Source organism: Thamnophis elegans, chromosome 13, assembly GCF_009769535.1.
Source record: "Thamnophis elegans isolate rThaEle1 chromosome 13, rThaEle1.pri, whole genome shotgun sequence".
Taxonomy (NCBI): domain Eukaryota; kingdom Metazoa; phylum Chordata; class Lepidosauria; order Squamata; family Colubridae; genus Thamnophis; species Thamnophis elegans.
In genome coordinates this window covers 21,686,863-21,710,769 of record NC_045553.1, presented here as the reverse complement: position 1 = coordinate 21,710,769, position 23,907 = coordinate 21,686,863, and the positions used below count along the sequence as shown (strand labels likewise).

The following is a 23,907-nucleotide window of genomic DNA, read 5'->3' as shown; positions in this document are numbered from 1 at the left end:
AAGCCATCTGTACCTGGTGCTTTCCCTAGCTTTAATTGTTTGATTACCTGCAGGATTTCCCCAGAGGTTATTGGTTGGTTCAACCTATACCTATGTTCTTCGCTAACTAGGGGGATTTTCTCTTTATCTAAGTATTTATTTATATCTAAGTCCCTAATTTTGTCCCCTTTATACAACTCTGTAAAAAATTCTCGAAATCCCTTTTGGATCTCTTCCTGCTGAAACACTTCCTTCCCTCTGTAACACAATTTGGATACATTTCGAATTTTCCTTTTTTTCCTGATCTGATAAGCCAACCATCTACCGGGTTTATTTGCATTACAGAAAGTATTATGTTTAGCATATAATAAACTGGTGGCTACCTGGTCAGAAATCAGCATATCAAATTGAGATTTTAGTATGGAAATTGCTTCTTTAGTCTTTGTATCACCTGGGTTCAATATTAATTCCTGCTCTTTCCCTTTAATTTCCTCTTCCAATTCTTTACGTTTTTGCCCTTGTTTATGTCTATGTATTTTATTTATATTTATCAATACTCCTCTCATATAGGCTTTGCTTGCATCCCATACATATTCCATAGGTGTACCCTTATTCATGTTAAAAACAAAGTATTCAGATAACAATTTTTTACAATCATTAACATACTTTTCATATCTGAATAAATTTTCATTCAGCCTCCAGGACCTTGTAGCCTGAACTACCCTTCCCAGCTCCATCCAAACTGGGTTATGATCCGAAAGGGCTCTGGCCGTAATCTTTGTCTTCTTCACCCTAGAAAGTAAATCATTAGTAATTAATATAAAGTCGATCCTTGAAAAAGATTGATGTCTGTCGGAGAAGAAGGTAAAGTCATATTCTTCTGCATGCCTTTCACGCCAAACGTCTCGCAGTTCGAAGTCGTCTATCATGTCAAAAAAGGATTTGGGTAGTTTGGCTCGGAATTTAGTATTCGGGCGAGATGTCTTCTTATCTCTTTTGGTGTCAATCACGCCATTCCAATCACCCAATAGTATGCACGACTTAAAGTCCCACTGTACTAATTTAGCATGGAGATTTCTATAAAATCCATCTTGTTGTTGATTAGGAGCGTAGATTCCCAAAAGCAGTGTCTTTTTCCCTTCTAAGATTAAATCTAATGCAATATATCTTCCAAAGGGATCTGCTTCGATTAACTCAGCTTTAATGTCTTTCCTTAAGTATACTACTATACCATTTTTTTTTTTCCGTAGCAGAGGTCACAAAGTGTTGACCAAGTTTGGGATTGGACAGATATTTTTGATCAGTTATTTTGATATGAGTTTCCTGCAAACAAATTATATCGTTCTTAGATTGTTTAAGATAATGAAATATTTTCTTTCTCTTCTGTGGAGAGTTCAGTCCATTAACATTCCATGTCAGAATCTTAGTTGTCATTTTTAGTTGCCTGAAGCTTTTTTAGAGCCTCCCGCATGGCCTGTCTCACCTTGGGTCTAGCTCCTCCCACAGCTTCTGAGCTTGTTGCTGTAGCTCCTTGGTCAATGGCCGAAAATTGTAAAGATTGTTGCGTTATGGCTTGTTTTTCTGTTTGTCTGGTGGTCATATGGTTAGATCTTTGTTCCTTAACCCCTTGCCCTTCTGGGAGGGGGAGATGATACGTTTTGTCTGGTGATTGTGTAGTTTGCTGTTTCTCTTGTCCTGCTTGTGGTTTTTCTCCATATCCCGATGGTTCAGGGTGCCCCACTTTCAGAATCTTATGATAGAAATCTCGAGCTTTCCATACAGAGTTGAGACGATATCTTTGCTTATCAAATGTAACTATGATGCCAAACGGGGCATCCCATCTGTACTGTATCTGGCGCTTTCTGAGCTCTTCCACCAAAAAAGCATAATCTCTTCTGGCTCTTAGCATTTGAGGTGGTATCTCTTTCAAAACCATCAAATCCTGTCCGCCAATTTGAAGCTTGGTATTATAGGACTCTTGTAATATCTTATTTCTGGATTCTCTTGTAACAAAATATATTACCACGTCTCGGGAGAGTTGCTTTTGTTTTGCCGCCCAGGAGTTGACGCGAAAAATTTTATCAATCTGCCAATCAAGATTGGATCCCGATCTTCCCACCAGACAGTCAAAGGCCTCAGAAAACATCTGCTTTAAGTTCTCCTGTCTCTCTTCACGCAGCCCCCTAACTCTTAATGCAAGTTCCATCTGGTTATACTGTATCATAATCATTTGTTTTTCAGCATTTTCAACTTTTCGTTCCACCTCTTCGGTTTTAGATGTCAAATTAATTTTGGCTTCATTGAGAGTTTCTAAGTTCTCTTCCATTCCAGAAATATATTCTGTAAGTACGTTTACGATTCCCAACATATCATCATTTATTTTGGTAATCTTGGTATCAAATTTATCATATGAGGCTTTTATCTCATTGCTTATCTCTTTCCTTATTTCTTCTCTGAACTCTCTAAGAGCTTCCAAATTCTGTTCCCTTGATTCTCTAAACATTTCCAACAAAAATTCTTTTGTTACTACATCTCCACTAGGGGGCATAGAAGGTGGGGGCTGTGACTTTGTGCCAGGTATGGGAGAAGCAGATTTAGGAGGTAATTTCGCTGGATTCGACTTGGAAGTCATATCTTTGCTTCAAGCACTTAACAAATCACTATGCCAAGAAGAGGAAAAAAAATTCTCCCTTTTTTGCCAAAAATTTTACGGAGGATTTCAAAGAGCTGGCATTACGCCAAAACAGTTCAACAAAACAAAACAAAAAACAGAGAAAAGCCCTGTTCGGAATGTCTCTGGGTCAACAAAGGACCTTTGAAAACTTTTAATTAGATAAGGAAGTCTCTTCAAAGGGAATAATTAGAAAAGCTGATTAGAAAAGCTGCCGGAATGTATCATCATTGCAAATACAAAGGCTGGAGAATCGCCATCTTTAAAAAAAAAAAAAAAAAATTGACACTGAAGCTTGAGTTTCTAAAAAAACAGACGTAAAGTTCTCAAATATGAGCTCTGCTTGTATTAATTTCATAAGAAAAAAAATAATTTCATTAATTTGTCCTAAGGGGGGGTCTTGGCCTTGTGCCGTTAGTACAGCAGAGAAATCTGGCCGGAGATGACTCAGCTTAAAAAAAACAACCCCCCCCCCTCGTTTGCAGCAGAAAAAAAAGCCACAAACTGCAAGGAAAAGTTCTTACCAGCTGAGACGCTCACTACAATCTTCTTATCTGAAGTTTGAGTTATCTAAAGGGTGTTTAATTAGATAACGAACCAGAAGTCTGGGAGCGGCTCAATTAAGCCGCTGCCGACGGCTAAGATCCTCCCCGGAAGTCCTCAACTTTATCCTTTTTTTGAGAACATTTTGCATAATCCACCATATTTTTATCCAGAATGCCTTAACCTTTTTGCAAGTCCACCATATATGAAAATATGTAGCGTCCATACAATCACATCTCCAGCATTTAGATTGTAAATTCAAATACATAGAAGCCATTTTTTGGGATCTAGATGCCATCTGTAAAACATCTTATAAAATTTTTTTCTCAAGTTTTGGGCCTGTGTGAATTTTACATTTCTCACCCATATCTTCTCCCATGTATCCAACATTATTGGTTCTTCAACATTTTGAGCCCATTTAATCATACAATCTTTAACTAGCTCTGTTTCAGAGTCAATTTCTATTATTACATTATATAACCTTTTATATGCATTGAACTTTGGTCTTTAATTTGTTTAAGTAAATTATCCTCGACTTGCATAAAGCCAGTTTTTTTATCTTTTTTCCATCTGGCCTGTAACTGCCCATATTGAAACCATGTTTGAATTACCTTTTCCTTTTTTAATACAACCAAAGATTTCAGTTGTGGTACACCTCTTTCTACAGTAAGAAGCTGCCTATAAGTAATTATATCCTGTTTTTGTACTATGTTCATATTTTCTATTGCATGTCTAGGGATAGCCCACATAGGTAACTTACCATTTAGTTTATATTGATATTTTTTCCAAACGCGCAGTAAGGCATTCCTTAAAATATGACTTTTAAAATTCTTATCCACCTTTTTGTTATATAGCAAATAAGCATGCCAACCATATACCAAATCATACCCTTCAATATTGAGTATTCTATCATCTGTTAAATTGATCCAATCACTAATTATAGATAAAACTGCTGCATCATAATATAGCTTTAAATTGGGTAATTTCAAACCTCCTCTTTCACGCACATCCTGCATTATTTTAAGTTTTATTCTCGGCTTCTTACCTACCCATACTAATTTATTAATACCCTTCTGCCATTTTAACAAATTTGCATCATTTTTAAGTATTGGTAGCGTTTGAAAAAGAAATAAAAATTTAGGTAAAATATTCATTTTCACTGCTGCTATTCTTCCCAACAGAGATAACTAATTTCTCCCATTTTTTCCTTTCTGTCTGTATACTATACCACAGTGGTTCATAATTGTGCTTATATAACTTCCTGTTTGAAGTTGAAATATGAACTCCTAAGTATTTGACCTTTTTAACTATTTCACATCTTGTCGTTCCTTCTAGTTCTTCCCTTTGTTTAGTATTCATATTTATAGCTAATATCTTTGTTTTTCCTAAATTTATTTTAAATCCTGACACTTGACCATATTGATTAATCATATTCATTAAGACCTTACCAGATTCCTGTGGTTGTGTTAATGTTATAACCAAGTCATCCGCAAAGGCCCGTACTCTGTATTCTTGCTGCCTAATCCTGATTCCCTGTAGGTCCCCTGAACCCCGTATATTCTCAACAATAATTCTAAAATTATAATAAGCAATAGTGGGGACAAGGGACACCCCTGCCTTGTACCTCTCTCGATTTTAAATGAATCTGTTAAGCTTCCATTAACTATGATTTGGGCTGTTTGTTCCTGATTTATTGCTTTGATAGATTGTAAAAACTGGTCTCCTATCTGCATTTTTTGCAATGTTTTCAGCAGGAATTGCCAATTCACTCGATCAAAGGCTTTTTCAGCATCTAAAAATATAAGCGCCGCAGGGATTTGATTGTTCTTCCCCAGGTATTCTAATGTGTTAAGAATTAATCTTACGTTAGTTCTCATATGTCTCCCTTGAATAAAACCTGTTTGATCATTATGAATCAATTGTTGAATAACCAACATTAACCTATTTGCTAGTATTTTAGAAAAGATTTTATAATCTATATTAAGTAATGATATGGGTCTATAATTTTTTGGATGAGTAAGGTCTTGATCTTTTTTGGGGATCAGAGATATGAAGGCTGTCTTCCAAGATGGGGGTACCTTCCCTTCCACTTGGATCTTATTAAATAATTCCTTAAGCGGTTCTACCATTTCTAACTGCAAATTTTTGTAATAAACTGCTGTCAAGCCATCTGTACCCGGTGCTTTCCCTGCTTTTAGCTGTTTAATTGCCTGTAGGATTTCCCCCGAGGTTATTGATTGATTCAGTCTTTCCCTCTGCTCATCTTTAACTATGGGTATTTTTTCTTTATCCAAGTATCTATCTATATCTAAGCTTTGAATTTTATCATTCTTATACAATCCTATAAAAAATTCACGAAAAATCTTTTGAATCTCTTCCTGTTCATACACTTCCTTTCCTTTAAAATGTAATTTCGATATGTTACAAAACTTCTGTTTTTTCCTAATCAAATATGCTAACCATCTACCGGATTTGTTTGCATTGCAGAAAGTGTTGTGTTTTGCGTATAGCAAATTGGTAGCCACCTGATCTGACATTAACATGTTAAATTGCTCTTTTAATAATGTGATTGTTTCTTTAATCTTTTTATCTCCTGGGTTTAAGATTAGCTCCTGCTCTCTCTTCCTAATTTCATTCTCAAATTCACTACTCCTTTCCCCCTGTTTGCGTCTATGTAGTCTATTCATATTTATCAGAACTCCTCATGTAAGCTTTACTTGCATCCCATTCCATTTCCATAGATGTACCCTTGTTCATATTAAAAACAAAATATTCTTTTAGCAACTTTTTACATTCATTAATGTTTTTCTCATATCTAACTAAGTTTTCATTCAGTCTCCAAGACCTTCTTACTCGCATCCCCACCCCCAACTCCATCCAGACTGGATTACGATCTGATAAGGCTCTGGAACATATCTTCGTCCTCTTTACCCTAGAAAGCAAATCATTGGTTGTTAGTATAAAATCGATCCTAGAAAAGGATTAATGTCTATCAGAGAAAAAGGTAAAATCATATTCTTCTGCATTCCTTTCTCGCCAGATATCTCTCAATTCAAAGTCCTCTATCATATCAAAAAAGGACTTAGGTAATTTCGCTCGCTTTGGGGTATTTTGGCGGAGAGCCTTCTTGTCTTTCTTGGTATCCATGACACCATTCCAGTCACCCAGTAATATACAGGATCTTTTTATTCTTGATGTATTTTATTCTCTTGTATACACTGAGAGCATATGCACCAAAGACAAATTCCTTGGCCAATAACACTTGGCCAATAAAGAATTCTATTTTATTCTATTCTGTTCTGTTCTGTTCTCTCCCATTACTTGTCCCAGCTTCTGCCAACCTAGCAGTTCGAAAGCAGGTAAAAAATGCAAGTAGAAAAATAGGAACCACCTTTGGTGGTAAGGGAACAACGTTCCATGCGCCTTTGGCATTGAGTCATGCCGGCCACATGACCATGGAGATGTCTTCGGACAGCGCTGGCTCTTCGGCTTTGAAACGGAGATGAGCACCGCCCGCTAGAGTCAGGAACGACTAGTACATACTTGCAAGGGGAACCTTTACCTTTGCTTCCTATTTGTGCTGTTGCAGGATGCAGTGAACTGGCTTGGCTACACTTATCTCTACATCCGGATGCTGAGATCGCCAAATCTCTACGGCATCTCCCATGACGACATGAAAGGAGACCCGTTGCTGGACCAACGCCGACTGGACTTGGTGCACACAGCAGCCCTGATGCTGGACAAAAACAATTTAGTCAAATACGATAAGAAGACGGGGAATTTCCAGGTCAGTACAGAGATGTTCAGATTATTTTGCCAGAGCAAATTCCATCAGCGTCTGTTAATGGTCTGGCCATAAATAATCCCTTGTGTTGGTGATTGGTGAAGAGCTCTGGTGACATAGTGGTTAGAAGGCAGTATTGCAGTCTGTCTCTACCCACAGCAAGGAGTTTGATCTTGAGTGGCTTAAGTATCATTTTGAGGGTTGAAGTTGAAACAATTTATGTGAGGGGTCTGCAGACATTTTCCCAGCCCTCTTTTTGACTCGTGCCGTGTTACAGGTCCCCAATGGAAGGCAGGTTGGTAGCCATTGTTTTTTCTGCAGTTCTAGTTATCTTCTGAAGCCGTGTCTGCCTTGTTGGGTTGCGAAGCCATAAACCCCTTTGTCTGATTACCACTAACTTAAGTGGCTTTAGAACAACCACCATACAACACATAGTAGCTCTGCCTACAGTAGATTCTTCCTTCTGCCCATGTTAGCTGATCTTTCCCCAATCTTTCTTCTCCCTCCGCAGGTGACTGAGCTGGGCCGCATCGCCAGCCACTATTACATCACCAACGAGACCATACAAACCTACAATCAGTTGCTCAAGCCCACCTTGAGTGAGATTGAACTCTTCCGTGTCTTCTCCCTGTCCTCCGAGTTCAAGAACATCACCGTGAGAGAGGTAGGAAAGTTGGAGACGCATTTCCTTCCTGTCCATCTGGTATCTTCATCATTTGACTAACATCGGGACAATCAAAATTGACAACGCCTGCAGGTTTTTTTTTTGTTTTTTTTTTGCATCGCTTAAAAGCTTTCTCCAGATCCTTGCTTTTATCAGTGAAAGGGGGGGAATATTAGTGTTCTGACCGAGGCTTTCCGAGAGCCTGAAGCCAACTCCTTGTCCCGACAAAAAACCCTTTTAATAATTTGCTGTGAATTCTGCTCCAGCAAAGTCTTTCAAGGGAGGATTTACAGTCAGAGACCTTCTCTGGCTTGGAGAGCTGCCAGGCCAAGTCTGCAAAACTTGACAAGGAGTCTCGGAGAGTCAGGAACCAATTAAGAGAACTAATTGTCTCCTGCAAACTCCACTCCCTTTTCTCTCCTCTTTTATTTCCTCTGGGAGGGGCCATTCATCGTCCATCTATGGCCTTACTCCCAAGCCGACACCTGTCGTTTAGCTGTTCTCTTTGGCTGCGCATGCGCACACTGGGAACAGGCTCCAGCTGTTCCTCACTGATGTCTGGCTCTGAAGGCATCCGGCCCTGGCCCCCTCCCTGCCTCCAACACAGAGCCCTCATCAGAGCCTTCCCCAGCCTCCAGGACTGGCCCAGGTTCCTCCCAACCTCCCCATTGTCTGAATCTGCTGCCAACTCTGCTGGCTGCTGGCAGCCACAATAATTAGTATCTCAGTTTCTATGCTTGTTTTTCATCTTTCAGGGATTAAAATCATTTTTTGAATATTAGCACTAGAGGTAATTCTATTGTTGCTCAGCTCAACTTCATAAAAATAAAGGTGCTCATTTCTAAATATCTGGCATGTTAGCTATTCCTCACTTTTCACAGAAGCTCACAGTCCTTTCATTTTTTTAAAATAGAACCTAGCCACAATTGTTTGCTTTCCAGTGTAGCCCTTTGTTACTGCCTTTCTAGCTTTGGAAATTGATTGACTTAATGCGGGTAGATTTATGGATGATTTGCAGTAACTCGCCCATCACCTTAGCCAACTGATTCGCAAATTGCAGCCAAATACTACTGCTGAAATGAAGAAACCTTAATCAGACGTGGATCAAAAAAGTTCCATTCTGGTCCTCAGAACTGAATTCTGAACTCAACATTCTTTATTTTTATGCAATGAGTCCAGTTGATGGAATCCTAATAAAAATTACAATCTCTTTTGCTTGTTCGTGGTCTATCCGCTCTTGCATAGCAGAGGTGATTCATTTTTTCCTCCTCATCTTTGCAGGAAGAGAAACTGGAACTTCAAAAGCTGCTTGAGAGGGTCCCGATTCCAGTGAAAGAGAGCATTGAGGAGCCAAGTGCCAAGGTAAGTTCTTCCAAGTCCAGGAAAGTCTGGATTTGTTTAATTTTTACAGTGCGTGCCTGTTTTTACTCTAACCATACTCTAACCATGTCAAGTTCTTAGAAGGCTGAATGGGAGATTCAGATGAATAAGCAATATGTTCTAATATGATTGTTTGATTGCTGCGGTCTTTCGCAAGGCTGGAGTCCAAAATTAAGAACATTCTCTTTATAAAAGAAAATAAATCATCACATGACTTATTTGCTTTTATGATGATTTGATTTGCTTCTCCCTCTCTCCCCCCCCCTCTCTCTGACATGATAGAAGTTAGAAATGAAAAGAAATGAAAAGTTTTAATAAAGGATGATATGATTAAAAGCTAGAATATGTGATAGAAATACCGTATTTTTCGGAGTATGAGACACACCTTTTTCCCTCAAAAAAGAGGGTGAAAATCTAGGTGCATCTTATACACTGAATACAGCATTTTTGCCCCCCTGAAACCCCACCCCCTTTGCAAAAATGGCCATGTATAGCCTTTAGGAGGCTTCCAGAGTGCTCCTGGGGGCTGGGGAGGGCAAAAATGAAGGGAAAATGGCCCCCAGGAGCACTCTGGAAGCCTCCTAAAGGCTATGCGTGCCCCTTTTTTTGACAAAAAAAACGGGCCCATTTTTGTGAAAAATGGGCCATTTTTTGGAGGTCTGCAGAGTGAAAAAACTTTTTTTTTAAAAAATTACCTCTTTAAAATCATGGTGCGTCTTATACTCCGAAAAATACGGTAACTGAACAATGATAGATTGCAACAAGATATGTATGACAAATGCGTATCATTTACTAGAAATATATAAGTTGTTGAATGTAATAATTATGATGAACCTTGTTAGTTTTATTTGTATTAGAATATGTGACACCCAGATGTCACACTGTTCACACATTGATTTGATACATTTATAAAAAATAAAAATCTTGATTAAAAAAAAGAACATTCTCTTTAAAAACAGTACCTGCCCCCTCTTAAGGGGCAGAAGGAAATTTTCTTTGGAAGGTGCTAAGTTGGCTTTATCTCCTAGATCAACGTGCTCCTCCAAGCTTTTATCTCTCAGCTGAAACTCGAAGGTTTTGCCCTAATGGCGGACATGGTCTACGTCACTCAGGTGAGCCGCAGTTCTGAGGTAATTAGATGCCTCTGTAGTTGGGTGTGGCTGTCCTAATGTTGGAGAAGTCCATCCCAAGGTTGTCAGATCCTTGTGAAACCTGAAGATTTGGTTTTTTTCTTTTTGTGTGTGTAAAATATTTTTTATTTTTGGTTAAAATTTTTAAAAACTCTTTTATACATAATTAATTTTACATCACATTATCATTTCTAATTTCAGCCCCACATTTTCTTACCCTATGTCCATCTTAAATTTAAATTTTTCTTAACAAATAAACACAATCATTTTTACCCTTTCAGAAAAAAGTATACCAACTTTATCAGTTCATTTTCCATTTGTTATTTCTAGCTTCTATATGCAGCATATATCATCAAATCCATTTTAATATAATCAGCATTTTACTTAATTGGTTATCCACACTTAACAATATTATCTTATTTAGCTATATATCAACAGTATCATCATATTTCATTTTCTACCAAAATCTCTTTTTTTTTACTTTCCTCCTTTTCCTAACCATTTTCTCTTAACTCATCTCTTGTTCTCTTTAATGTTCTATCTTTCTTCAGCTTTCTTTTTCTCCTCCTATCTCCTACTCTTAAATTCCCTTATTTAAACATTTGTTTTTTTTCCTATTTCATGAAATATTAAAAATCATAAAGCCCTTGGTGGACAAGAATCCACTTTGTCCAATCCATCTCTTGATTGTCCAAAGTTGTACGGTCGAGGGTGTTAAGGGAGGAGGGATGCCACCAAAGTCTGGTCATCTGAAGGATGGAATGGGAGCTTCAAATCCTGACAGTTTAGGATTAAGGAGGCGATGGTTCTTTGGCTTGTCAGGAAATTAAAAGTTTATGAGTTTATGAGTAGTTTATTTATATGCCGCCCTTTTCCCTGGGGGGACTCAGGGCGGCTTACAATTTGGAAGGAAGGGAAAACAAACAGATTAACACATAAGACAGTACATCATTAAAAGCACAACATTCATACAATTCGGGTGGGTTACGGTCTTTAACCCCAGGCCTGATGGGACAGCCAGGTTTTAATGGCTGTGCAGAAGGTCTGGAGGGTGGTGAGGGTACGAATCTCCACGGGGAGATCGTTCCATAGGGTCGGAGCCGCCACCGAGAAGGCTCTCCTCCGCGTGGTTGCCAGTCGACATTGACCGGCAGATGGAACTCGGAGGAGGCCTAATCTATGGGATCTAATTGGTCGAGTGGAGGTAATTGGCAGTAGGCGGTCTCTCAAGTACCCAGATCCACTACCATGAAGGGCTTTGTGGGTGACAAGTAGGACCTTGAAGCGTACCCGGAGATCGACAGGTAGCCAGTGCAGCTCGCGGAGGATAGGTGTTATGTGGGTGAAACGAGGTGCACCCACAATCGCTCGCGCGGCCGCATTCTGGACTAGCTGAAGTCACCGAATACCCTTCAAGGGCAGCCCCATGTAGAGCACATTGCAGTACTCCAGCCTAGAGGTCACAAGGGCACGAGTGACTGTTGTGAGAGCCTCCCGGTTCAGGTAGGGGCGCAACTGGTGCACCAGGCGAACCTGGGCAAATGCCCCCCTGGTCACAGCTGACAAATGGTGTTCAAAAGTCAGCTGTGGGTCCAGGAGGACTCCCAAGTTGCGGACCCTGTCTGAGGGGCGTAGTATTTGACCCTCCAGCCTGAGAGATGGAACACTTGCCAAATTAGTGGGAGGGAAGCACAGCAGCCACTCGGTCTTATCTGGATTGAGCACAAGCTTGTTAGCCCTCATCCAGTCCCTAACAGCTTCAAGGCCCTGGTTCATCACGTCCACCGCTTCATTGAGTTGGCACGGGGCGGACAGATACAACTGAGTATCGTCCGCATACTGGTGGTATTTTATCCCGTGCCGCCGAATGATCTCGCCCAGCGGTTTCATGTAGATATTAAAAAGTAGGGGGGACAGGACCGAACCCTGCGGCAACCCATATGTTAGGGGCCTAGGGGTCGATCTCTGCCCTCCGACTAACACCGACTGCGACCTGTCCGAGAGGTAAGAGGAGAACCACCGTAAAACGGTGCCTCCCACCCCCACCTCCCGCAGTCGTCGCAGAAGGATACCATGGTCAATGGTATTGAAAGCCGCTGAGAGGTCAAGGAGTACCAGGATGGAGGCATGGCCTCCATCCCTGGCTCTCCAGAGGTCATCGGTCAATGCGACCAAAGCAGTTTCTGTGCTGTAGCCAGGCCTGAAGCCAGACTGGAATGGGTCAAGATAACTCTCTGGGATGGCATGTAGAGTATTTTCCTCTCTCTCTAGGTACCAGTTGTGTGTTGAAATTGACAGTCTGTTTTGAATTCTTAGTCTGCTGGACGGCTCATGCGTGCCATCTTTGAGATTGTCCTTAACCGTGGCTGGGCACAGCTCACCGACAAAACCCTCAACCTTTGCAAGATGATTGACAAGCGAATGTAAGACAGCTTCTCTTAATTTTTCATATTTCTTATAGCTTCTATCTGATAACGCCATCTGCCCGTCATACAATTTTGTTTCTCTGCATGGCTTGTTCAGAAATAAATCTCAGTTTAGTTCCATATAAATATTAGTGGATTGTATGAAATGGGTCTTAAGGCTTCAGATACGAAGGACCAACCTGCTCAATGTATATTAAGGTAAAAGTTCCCCTCGCACATAGGTGCTAGTTGCTCCCGACTCTAGAGGGCGGTGCTCATCTCTGTTTCAAAGCCAAAGAGTCAGTGCTGTCCAAAAATGTCTCCGTGGTCATGTGGGCAGCATGACTCAACGCCAAAGGCACACGGAACTCTCTTACCTTCCTAAGACGCTGAGCTTGTCGATCAGAAAAGTCAGCAGTTCGGCGGTTCGAATCCCTAGCGCCATGTAACGGAGTGAGCTCCCGCTCCTTGTCCCAGCGCCTTCAGCATTGAGTCATGCCGGCCACGTCTTTGGACAGCACTGGCTCTTCGGCTTTGAAACGGAGATGAGCACACCCCCCCCTAGAGTCAGGAACGACTAGCACATATGTGCAAGGGGAACCTTTACCTTTGGAGATGCTAACCATTGAAATAAAACTATTGTGCTGGATCCTGAGTGGCAACCTTCTTGTTCCTACAGGTGGCAGTCCATGTGCCCCCTCCGACAGTTCAGGAAACTGCCTGAAGAGGTGGTGAAGAAAATTGAGAAGAAAAACTTCCCATTTGAGCGACTCTATGACCTGAATCACAACGAAATAGGTCAGTGACTGGGACAGCGGTATCTCTTAGAGAGGGGAGTGATGTAAATTGGGGAGGGCTCCATCTGTAGGCCAACAAAGGGACTGCATCCCTTTGCAGTGTGTGTATTGCTCAGTTTTGTAACACTACCTAGTTGAATGCACATCTTTGATCCTTTTTTATCCTGAATGAAATGTTCAGATTATGGCTGGATTTGAAGAAACCAAAACGTAGACTAGTGAGGACCCAACAGAAGTGACTATGTGTTATGTAGATTGTTGCAATAAATAGAAATTGTAATTAATTGGATATTTCTAAGTAAATTAAATAAATTAAAACAGTAAACTTCTAAAGGCCATTTGACTACACGAATACAAATTGGTGTTTGATGATGAAAATGAAGACTCAATTTTCCAGGCCAAAAGTATTTAAAAGGCTAAATCATGGCAATTTGGTTCAGACATACAAAGATTTGACCTCACATTGAAAAATGAGTTGTTGAGTAAACTAAAAATGCCTGAGGTCACATTGACATTGTAAGCCATAAACCATGATTTATAAACCCAGTGACTGCATGTTTAATCTGCACCACGCAAAAAGCTTACCATGATGTGTGAACCCAGCCACAGGGAATAACAGCCCTGGTGTCAAGATTTGAAGCGTAGGGCTTTCACTTTTACTATTTCTCAACAAATTATGGGGGAGGGATGGGAGAATTGGAATGTGGATTGTAACCATCAAGCACTCAGCCTGTGAGAACCAAGATCACTTCAGCAGGTGTTTGCCAGACCTTCCAGGCCTCTTCTCACAACAATATTTTGATGCTTAATTGGACAGTGTGACCTACACTAATTGGAGGGAGAGAAGATTCTATATTTTAGTTACATTGAATTGTGTGGGAATTAGCCAGAGCTGGTTTTGCTTTCATTCTGCGCTGAAATGATGTACACAATAAAGTTTTGCATTAAGAGATCGGATCATCTCGATAGTGCTTGCTACGTTGGGTCTGTCCGTTGGAACCTTGACCCCTGGTTCTCATATTCCTGAGAAAATCAAACTTCTCTTCCTCTTCACCAATACTGTCCTTCTGCAGGAGAGCTCATTCGGATGCCCAAGATGGGGAAGACGATCCACAAGTACGTCCACTTGTTCCCCAAGTTGGAGCTGTCTGTCCACTTGCAGCCTATCACCAGGTCTACTTTGAAAGTGGAGCTAACCATTACTCCTGATTTCCAGTGGGATGAAAAGGTAAACACATACAATCATGGAATCTGGAGGAACAATTTGCAGTAATATTGAGGAGGTGGGATCTGAGGGTCACCTGTAGATGAGGCCCTTCATGGTGGAGAAACTCCCTTCAATCTTGGTTTGGTGACTCTCCTTCTTTCCTTCCTTGATTACGATCCCATCTCTCCTCTTTTTTTTGGGAGACAGGTCCATGGTTCTTCTGAAGCCTTCTGGATTTTGGTGGAAGATGTGGACAGTGAGGTGATCCTCCATCATGAGTATTTCCTTCTGAAGGCCAAGTATGCTCAAGACGAGCACCTCATCACCTTCTTCGTGCCAGTTTTTGAGCCTCTTCCTCCGCAGTACTTCATTCGGGTGGTCTCGGATCGCTGGCTTTGTAAGTCCCTGGAGAAAGAAAGCTTGTGCTTTCTTGATGGAAACAGTGACGTTGTGGGATGTTATGAAGGCATCCCATCTGCGCATAAGCATTTTCTTGCCAATACTAGTCCAGTCTGGTATCTAGTAAGAATTGTGGTGGCGTAGTAGTTAGAAAGCAGTACTGCAGGCTGACTGCCCACTGTCGGTAGTTCGATCCTGACCGGCTCAAGATTAACTCAGCCTTCAATTCCATTTGAGGTTTTTCTCCTCAACCTCTTGCTGCCCGGGTGTCTTCAGGTGTCCGTGTTTCTCAGGTGTGTTTGTCTGCTTGCTCCTTCCAGCCTGCGAGACGCAACTGCCAGTGTCCTTCCGACACTTAATCCTGCCAGAGAAGTACCCTCCTCCCACTGAACTGCTGGACCTGCAACCCCTGCCAGTCTCTGCGTTGCGGAACAGCGCATTTGAGGGCCTCTACCAAGACAAGTTCCCTTTCTTCAATCCTATCCAGACCCAAGGTAGGCATCGCAGAGGGTCAATCCCGGCCAAAAATGTATTTATTTGAGCCTGGAGCACTTCCGGGAGATTTTGCAAATTCAACACAGGGATATCTAATAAACAAGAGCTAGCTTGAGCCACCAGGAACTAAAAAAATAAAATAAAATTGACTGTTGGTAAGTCAGCTTGTTTCTCTTTCATGTCTAGTATTCAATACGGTCTACAACAGTGATGAAAATGTCTTTGTGGGTGCGCCGACTGGCAGTGGGAAGACCATCTGCGCTGAGTTTGCCATCCTGAGGATGCTGCTGCAGAACGTGGAAGGCCGCTGCGTCTACATCACTCCCATGGAGGCTCTCGCCGAGCAGGTGCCAAGTTCCGAGCCGTTTTTTAAAAAAATCTGCTCTTCCCAAGGAAGGGAATAGATCAGAGCTCATTGAAGGTTGCTCCCTCTACAGTAGGGTTGGGGAACCCTGGTCCTTTTGGGAATTCTGGACTTCAACTCCCAAAATTCCTGAGCCAGCATGGGGTACCTCGGCCCTTTTATGACTTGTGGACTTCAACTCCTGGAATTACTGAGCCAGCATGGGGAATCCTGGTCCTTTTGTAAATTGTGGACTTCAACTCCCAACTTCCCAAGCCTTCAGGAATTCTGGGAGTTGGTCTACCAGCCGTAAAAGAGCCAGGGTTCCCCAGCCATGCTGCTACAAAGTCTCACAGGCAGCAGATGTGAAAAAGAGGGGTGTGTGTGTGAGGGGATTAGCGAGACTAGAAGAGGCCAAGCCAGCTGAGGTTTGAGCTGGAAAGTCTCTGAAGATGTTCTCCCCTTCCTTGTCTTCCTTCTCTGAGGCAGATCTTCCTGGACTGGTACGAGAAATTCCAGGAGCGGCTCCTTAAAGTCGTCTTGCTGACAGGGGAGACAAGCACGGATCTGAAGTTGCTGGGGAAGGGCAATATCATCATCAGCACCCCGGAAAAGTGGGACATCTTGTCCCGGCGATGGAAGCAGCGCAAAAATGTGCAGAATGTTAATCTCTTCATTGTGGACGAGGTCCACCTCATTGGCGGTGAGAACGGGGTGAGTTTCCAGCCGAGAAATGGCTTGCTTTGAAAGGGAGCAAGTGCTGCCCAGCTTCCTGTTGTTTTATTCTTCCATGGAGCGTTGCTAATGGAAAATCACTTAAATATGAGCCAGCTAATGTGAGGTCCAGCTCAGTTCAGCAGATGTCTTCATGAATGTTTAGGATGCCTGTAAATTTTGAATCTACTTATAATGAAGTTAATTAGTTGGAGAAAGAGCTCTCAAAACTCCAGGTATTTTTTTGCCATCATAGACTTGATATACCTCTTTTCCAACATCCTACATACCCTGTTTCCCCGAAAATAAGACCTTCCCAGATAATAATACCAATCGGGTTTTTGAGCGCGCATGTGCTAAAATAAGCCCTCCCCTGAAAATAAGCCCTCCCAAAAATATTTAACCGCATGAGCAGCTGGTCCCTGCCATTTCCTCTGGTTGCTTGTCCCACAAACAACATGAGGTGAGGAAGCGAAGCCAGAGGGGGTGGAAAGGGAACGGGAACATGCCCCATGCACCCTACATGCCCTTACTTAATGGCTGCTCCTGCAACTCTAGCTACTGCGCCCCTTCTGTCACGCTAATGGCAGCAGCAAAAAGAGCGGCAAGTCCAGCGACGCAAAACACAGCAGCAGCCATGAGGTGACCACATTCACTGCCTCCTTCACCTCGAAAATATTAAGGCCTCTCCAAAAATAAGGCCAAGTGCTTATTTTTGGGGGGGGGGGTGTCAAAAGAGAATAAGACCCTGTCTTAATTTGGGTAAACACAGCACAGTAGTTTTAATTCCAGCGATAAATTGTGCCTCCTTATAAATCATGTGTCAGGGTTCCAAATAGCATCCACAAGTAAATCAGAGTCCAAGGCAAAGTATTGCTCAAAGTTCCAATTGATTAAGAGAGCCATGTTGGCACATCTGGGAAAACCCAAATCTGAAACTTCCCGGTTTTCCACACCCAGTTGAAAGTTCAAGATCTTGCCCCCACACCCACAAGTCCATCCCATGATCCAAATCTTCCCCTGCCATGCTGGCAGTCCCACCCATCCAGTTCTGGTCAGGTGCAGAGGTGCAGAGACAAAGGATGACGACCTTGACTTTCTAGAAATAATGTTGTTATGGCTACATCGCATCCAACTCTGTTCAATTCCCCCTCCCCTTTTCCCACAATAGAAAATGCATAGTAGAATAATAGAAAGTGGCAGGCCAAAGATTCAAAAGAAAAGATTGCTGCAGGCCTGACATCATGTCTGGATTTTAAAACATACATTAGCTGTAGAATTGTAACTGGCTGACAAATCACACTCAACATATAGCCCTTAATGGAAGTACATCTACATGGAGGGGAAGAAGTAGTGGGATTCCCCCAAGTACTCTTCCTAAACAATTTAGATGAAGGGATAGAAGGGGAACTCCTCAAATTTGCAGATGACATTAAACTGGCAGGGACATCCAACACCCCAGAAGACAGGCTCAAGATGCAGATGGATTTCCAGAAACTAGAACATTGGACCCTATCTAAGAAAATGAAACTCAGTGATGAGAAAATAATCAGGTTTTACACAAGGCAAGAAAAATTAGTGGTATCAAATAGATGATGATGTTCATCCATTGTGTTCAAAGAGGACCTTGGCATCTAACCGCTTGTGGGCTGGCCATGGTATGTCCGTAGGTGGCAGATAAGACCTATACGGGCACGGAATGTTATGCCACATGTCGGGCAGGCATGTGTGGGCACTATTGTTGCAGCATTTCCAGCTCTGGCTTTGTGGAGTGCTTTATTTCATATTGAATACATAGAGCCTGGCTCAATAGCGGCAACTGTAAGAGGAAGATTGGATGTCCCTGACTCAATTTCTCTCTCTTTTTGTTTCTTTTCACAGCCAGTCCTGGAGGTGATCTGTTCCCGAATGCGCTACATCTCCTCGCAGATCGAGCGGCCCATCCGCATTGTGGCCCTCAGCTCATCCTTGTCCAATGCCAAGGATGTGGCCCATTGGCTTGGTTGCAGTGCTACGGCCACCTTCAATTTCCACCCCAATGTGCGCCCTGTTCCTCTGGAGCTGCACATCCAGGTAAGCCTCCCTCTCTTTCAGATGGGCAGCTCTGACCACGCAGAGCTCCTCCTGCAAATCGGTCCATTGATCAAGTTACCTCTGTGGTCACCTTCATTGATTGACAGAAGCTTTGTGTGATGACCTGGGGCATGGCACAGAGATATCACAGGCAGCTGGCACTTCAAACCGCCCCTTTGTTGCTCCAAATTTCCCAAACGCTCCCATGTTTCTGGCAAGTCCCAGAGCAAAGTGAGGACGGACACACAAACACAAACACACACACACACCAACCAAGCAGTCTCTGGCTGCAAATAGTCCAGCCTAATTCTGTGAACACCACAGTTGCACAGCAAGAAATCCAGCCTGGCAAGTTGAAGGATCTAGGAAGCAAGGGAGCATGGCAAGTAACCCGGAAATCTAGGAAGAATGCAAGGAGTCCAGGAAGGTTCAAATGGGAATTCAGTGTTTGTTCCTGACAAATGTCTCTCCCCACAGCGTCTCTTAAGGCTCATTCCCCAGGTGTGCCTTGTGAAGAGGGGAGGAACACTCTTCTCCTGAGTGGCCATCTCAGTCTGCACTGTTCTTGCCTTCTCTCCACTCTCCGTTTTCTTGGATCAGGAGGAGGTGGTCCTTGCTCCTCGCCTGAGCTCTGTCTCTTGTGTTCACTGCTTAGCCTCTCTTGGTCCTCCTTCCTCCTTGCCTACATGCTGTCCCAATCCTGAAAGGTCCTGGCCTTACTGAACCTGCTCCTCCCCATTTTCTTCCCAAGCCAATGAAGCTGCCCCCTCGATCTCCAGCAGCTCCGTTCTGGCTCATTTCCTCTGTAGATTTAGACTCCGATGGGGGCACGACACCATGAGTGTTCTTAGGTGAAACAGATTCCTTTTCCGTCCCTTCCTGGAGCTAAGCAAAAACTCAGCTTCGTTTTCCATGCTGTTAGTGGGCTTTTAATTGCAGTTCTTCCTTTGAAAGTTCTGCCCGGCCAGTAGATTTGACATTATTCATCTTCTGTCTCTTGTTTCCTTCCCTTGCTTTCTTCAGGGTTTCAACATCAGCCACACGCAGACCCGCCTGCTCTCCATGGCTAAGCCTGTCTACCACGCCATCATGAAACATTCCCCCAAGAAGCCGGTCATCGTGTTTGTCCCCTCTCGCAAGCAGACCCGGCTGACGGCCATCGACATCCTCACCACCTGCGCTTCAGATGTCCAGAGACACAGGTAGACTGCTCTGACCTGGCTCCCAAACACACAGCAGGCTAACAAGTCCGTCCGGCAGGGAGATGAATAGTTGTCTGCCATATCTATTCATCTTTTTTCTTTTTGGGTTTTCCCTCTCTCTTTCTCCTCACCATTTGTTTCCTTTCCTGTTTTGCACTGACTGAGAGACTAAATCTTAAATGCTGTGTGACCTCTCCTCCTCCTCCTTCATTCTTTCCATCCTTCCCTTTCTTTTAATTTCTCTTCTCTCTCCTTCCCTCTTCTCTCCCTCCCTGCCTTTCTTCTTCTCTCCCTCTCTCAATAGGTCCCAGTGCATCAGCAATTGATTGCATTGATATAATCTCAGAGGCTGTTTTGCTCCAGGCTATTGTTCTTAGCCTTAATTTGCAGGGTAGTTTGCCCTTCACACATAGGGAACTGCCCCATCTCTCTGTCTCGCTCTTGGTTTCTCTCCCTTTCTCTCTTTCCCTCTCTTTCTGTCTTTCCCTCCCTCCCTCCCTCTCTCTCTCCTCTTTCCCTCTCTGTGTTTCTCCCTCCCTATCTTTCTTCTTTTCTCTCTTTCTCCCTCTCTCTTTTCCTCTCTCTTTCTCTCTCCAGCCCCCTGCCTTTTATCCCCAGAGCTAAGGTGGAGCTTTGCTATCAATGGTGGCTCTTCCATCCCAAGGACCAACCCATAGATTTCCATTGCTCTCTTCTCTGCCTTTTCTGCATCCGCGCACCAGGCACTGGATCCAGCTGTTCCTCCTCTTCCTCATCAAGCACCTCCAGACTTGGGGGGCTGTTGACTCTCCATCTGAGGGCTGACAGACAGCCTAGGCTCCGCCTCTGTCTGTCTGTCTGTCTGTCTGTCTGTCTCTCTCTCTCTCTTCGCGAAGGGCAAGCTAACTAAGATCTGGCTTGCTTGGCCCTTCTGATCTGCTTTGTTTCCCGTCTCGACAGGTTTCTGCACTGCACTGAGAAGGACGTGGCCCCCTACCTGGACAAGCTGAACGACAACACCTTGAAAGAGACGGTGGTGAACGGGGTGGGCTACCTGCACGAGGGGCTGACCTCCATGGAACGAAGAGTGGTGGAGCAGCTGTTCAGCTCAGGTAAATGTCAAGGTTCCAAGTAATGCCTCCCACCAGAAGCAAAACTCTGAGGCAAGAATTTTCTTTCTTTAAAAAAAAATCATTTCTTATTAAAATATTTTTCTCAAAGTTCCATTTTATTAAGAGATTGGCACATCTGGGGAAACCTGAACCTGAAAGGCCCCCAGGTTTTCCCCACCCAAAGTAAAGTCAAAGTTCCTTCTCCTGAACCCACATGTCCATCACATGGTCCAATCAGGTCCCCGTCCCAACTGGTGGTCAGGTTTCCGAAAGATGCCCTAATTAACTTCTACTAAGATGATAATTTATACTTATATTTCTTCTATACATATTGCTCTTTCAATGTACTTGTTTTTATAAAATACATCTCTATGTATGTATTCCTCTTATAACTATTATTCTGTGCTATTTCTATTCAATATATCTTACATTTCCCCCTCTTATTAATTATGCGGTTTTATGATTTCTTAATCTTTTTTCCTTTAATGCTTTCTTATTCTTTGCTTCTTTCCTCTAGACATTTGTACCATAAATTCCATACTTACTAATACTTAGATTCTCTTTTGTCTTTTATTTTAGTCTCTCCATTTCAGCACATTCTAATACTTTTTTTAAATCACATTTTCTTCTGTTGGTGTATTTTTGTTTTTCCAATTTTGTGCATATGTGATTCTTGCTGCAGTTAATTACACGTAGTATTAAGTATTGAATGTTTTTCTCATAAAACTATTGTGGTTTGTTCCTAGGAGCCATCCAGGTAGTGGTGGCATCACGGAGCCTCTGTTGGGGGATGAACTTAGCTGCCCACCTGGTGATCATCATGGACACGCAATACTACAACGGGAAGATCCACGCGTGAGTGAAGAGTGCTGGGTTGGGTTGTCTGGAACCGCCACTAAATGGGTTGCGTTTTGGGGCGCGATGGAGGGAATTAAGAGGGAGTTGGGTTGGGTTGCCTTTTGGTGGGGTTTTCTTTATTCTCCAAAGTTGGTGGAGATAGCATCCATGCATGGGTTAACTCCATCCAGTATCCAATAGGATGAGTCTACAAACTGTGACATCACATCTCCTGTGGTAGCTCCTCCCAATTTTTAGACTCAGCCTATGTTTATAAGTAACTCAAGACAGCAAAGGTAGCCCACAAGTCTCCCTCTTCCTGTTTTTTCCACACAACAAAAACAACCACCCTCTGAGGTGGGCTGGGGAGGGGAGAGAGGTGGGGGAGGGAGAGCATAATAATCCTCATCATCATACTAACCATTATCATATTGTTTATATTTCTATTTTAACATATTTTCTACTCTTCTTTAATCTCCTTCTTTTATTTCTAACTTCCATTTTTATTCTCCAATCATTGATAAAATAATTCCCATATCATATAGTATTCAGGTTGTTCTTTCTCCTTAATTGCCAGTGTTAATCTGTTCATTTCTGCACATTCTAATATTTTCCTAATCACCTTATGTTTAATGCAGTTAAAGGTATATAATCCATTCACAAAAAGGTCAGAGAAAGTAAGCGGGGCTAACTAGTTGAAATCACAGCTGTTGTCTCTGTTTACGACTAACCTCTGTCATGTAAAAAGACATTAAAACATCATTTAATCCAGCTAGATTACAATCACAGGTTAAGTCTGCAGATTTGCCCCCAAACAGTTAACCAGGTCCTTAACTGACTAATTCACTCAACAGTGAATCATTCTCCTTGTGCCAGGTATGTGGATTATCCAATCTATGATGTCCTACAGATGGTGGGCCGTGCTAACCGCCCGTTACAGGATGATGAAGGACGCTGCGTTATTATGTGCCAGGGGTCCAAGAAGGTGAGCCAAGATGGGAAGTAGGTAGATTCCTTCACTGCATAGAAGCTGGGACTCCTAGAATTTGGCATACTCCTAGCAGTGAAGAGCTTTCAAGCTGAGTGGCCACAATCTCAGTGTTCTGACGAGGCTTCTCGAGAGCATGAAGCCAACTCCTTGTTCCAACAAAAACTGCTTTTTTAAATTTCCTGTGAATTCTGCTCCTTCCCATCCAGCAAAGTCTTTCAAGGGAGGATTTACAGTCACAGACCTTATTTGGCTTGGAGAGCTGCCAGGACGAGATCTGTAGAACTTGGCAAGGAATCTTGGAGAGTCACTAACCAATTAAGCAAACTAGTCCTTCGGGATTGGGCGGCCTATAAATTTATTAAATACTAATACTAATTGTCTCCTGCAAACTCCACTCCCCTTTTGCTCCTCTTTTATTCCCTCTGGGAGGGGCCATTCATCATCCACATATGGCCTTCCTCCTAAGTCGACCTCTTTAGCTGTTCCCTTCGTCTGGCAACTCTGCACATGCTCACACTGGGAACAGGTTCCAGCTGTTCTTCTGCCTCACTGATGTCTGACTCTGAAGGCAGCTGATAACTGGCATATGGCCTCAGCCCCCTCTCTGCCTCCGACACAGAGCCCTCGTCAGAGCCTTCCCCAGACTCCAGGATTGGCCCATGTTCCTCCTCAACCTCCTCACTGTCTGAATCTGCTGCCAGCTCTGCTGGCGGCTGGTGGGCCACAACACTCAGCTTTCTGGGGTCCTCATGTTTTGCCAACAACTTTGGTTGGCATTTTCAGAGACAGAGTCAGCTGCTAAGGAGCGTACATCTCAGCAACTCATAAGCAATGAATAGCAACTACCTGGACTCTTGTATTTGAATGTAGCAAGATGCTCTCTGATTTTATCCTTGTCTCCAGAGTTCCAGGAAGTTAATTCCTTATGTAGATAGACTTCTGATTGATCTATTTTGAAGAAATTCCAAGGGAACCGGTTCTCGGTTAGTCTGCCCTTGAAGCTGGCTGTTGATTGGTTCTGATTCCTGTTTGGGAGATATTCTTTCTGGTGAGGTTGCTGCAGATTTTTTTAATGCCACCTCAAGATTAAATAGTCCTTAAATAATTGAAAACCTCTGGAGGTCAGAAAATTAGATCTTGGTCATTCAGCCTGAAAACTCATTCCCACTTGATTGACTTTGGCTTGCAAAAACTTACAGCCT

The 23,907-nt window shown here is 42.8% G+C and overlaps 1 protein-coding gene across 1 annotated transcript in view; it reads left to right on the top strand.

Annotated features, from left to right (window-relative positions):
- The window catches only part of SNRNP200 (small nuclear ribonucleoprotein U5 subunit 200), a 69,775-nt gene that overhangs the window by 35,189 nt on the left and 10,679 nt on the right, over positions 1-23,907 (top strand). Inside the window, exons 21-36 of the mRNA XM_032229010.1 lie at positions 6,783-6,980; positions 7,489-7,641; positions 8,923-9,003; positions 10,050-10,133; positions 12,468-12,574; positions 13,236-13,354; positions 14,427-14,581; positions 14,768-14,957; positions 15,280-15,453; positions 15,641-15,801; positions 16,287-16,511; positions 18,393-18,584; positions 19,608-19,786; positions 20,726-20,877; positions 21,624-21,732; positions 22,591-22,699. Of these exons, the coding sequence (XP_032084901.1) occupies positions 6,783-6,980; positions 7,489-7,641; positions 8,923-9,003; positions 10,050-10,133; positions 12,468-12,574; positions 13,236-13,354; positions 14,427-14,581; positions 14,768-14,957; positions 15,280-15,453; positions 15,641-15,801; positions 16,287-16,511; positions 18,393-18,584; positions 19,608-19,786; positions 20,726-20,877; positions 21,624-21,732; positions 22,591-22,699 (2,388 nt within the window). The remainder of the gene's footprint in view (positions 1-6,782; positions 6,981-7,488; positions 7,642-8,922; positions 9,004-10,049; positions 10,134-12,467; positions 12,575-13,235; positions 13,355-14,426; positions 14,582-14,767; positions 14,958-15,279; positions 15,454-15,640; positions 15,802-16,286; positions 16,512-18,392; positions 18,585-19,607; positions 19,787-20,725; positions 20,878-21,623; positions 21,733-22,590; positions 22,700-23,907) is intronic.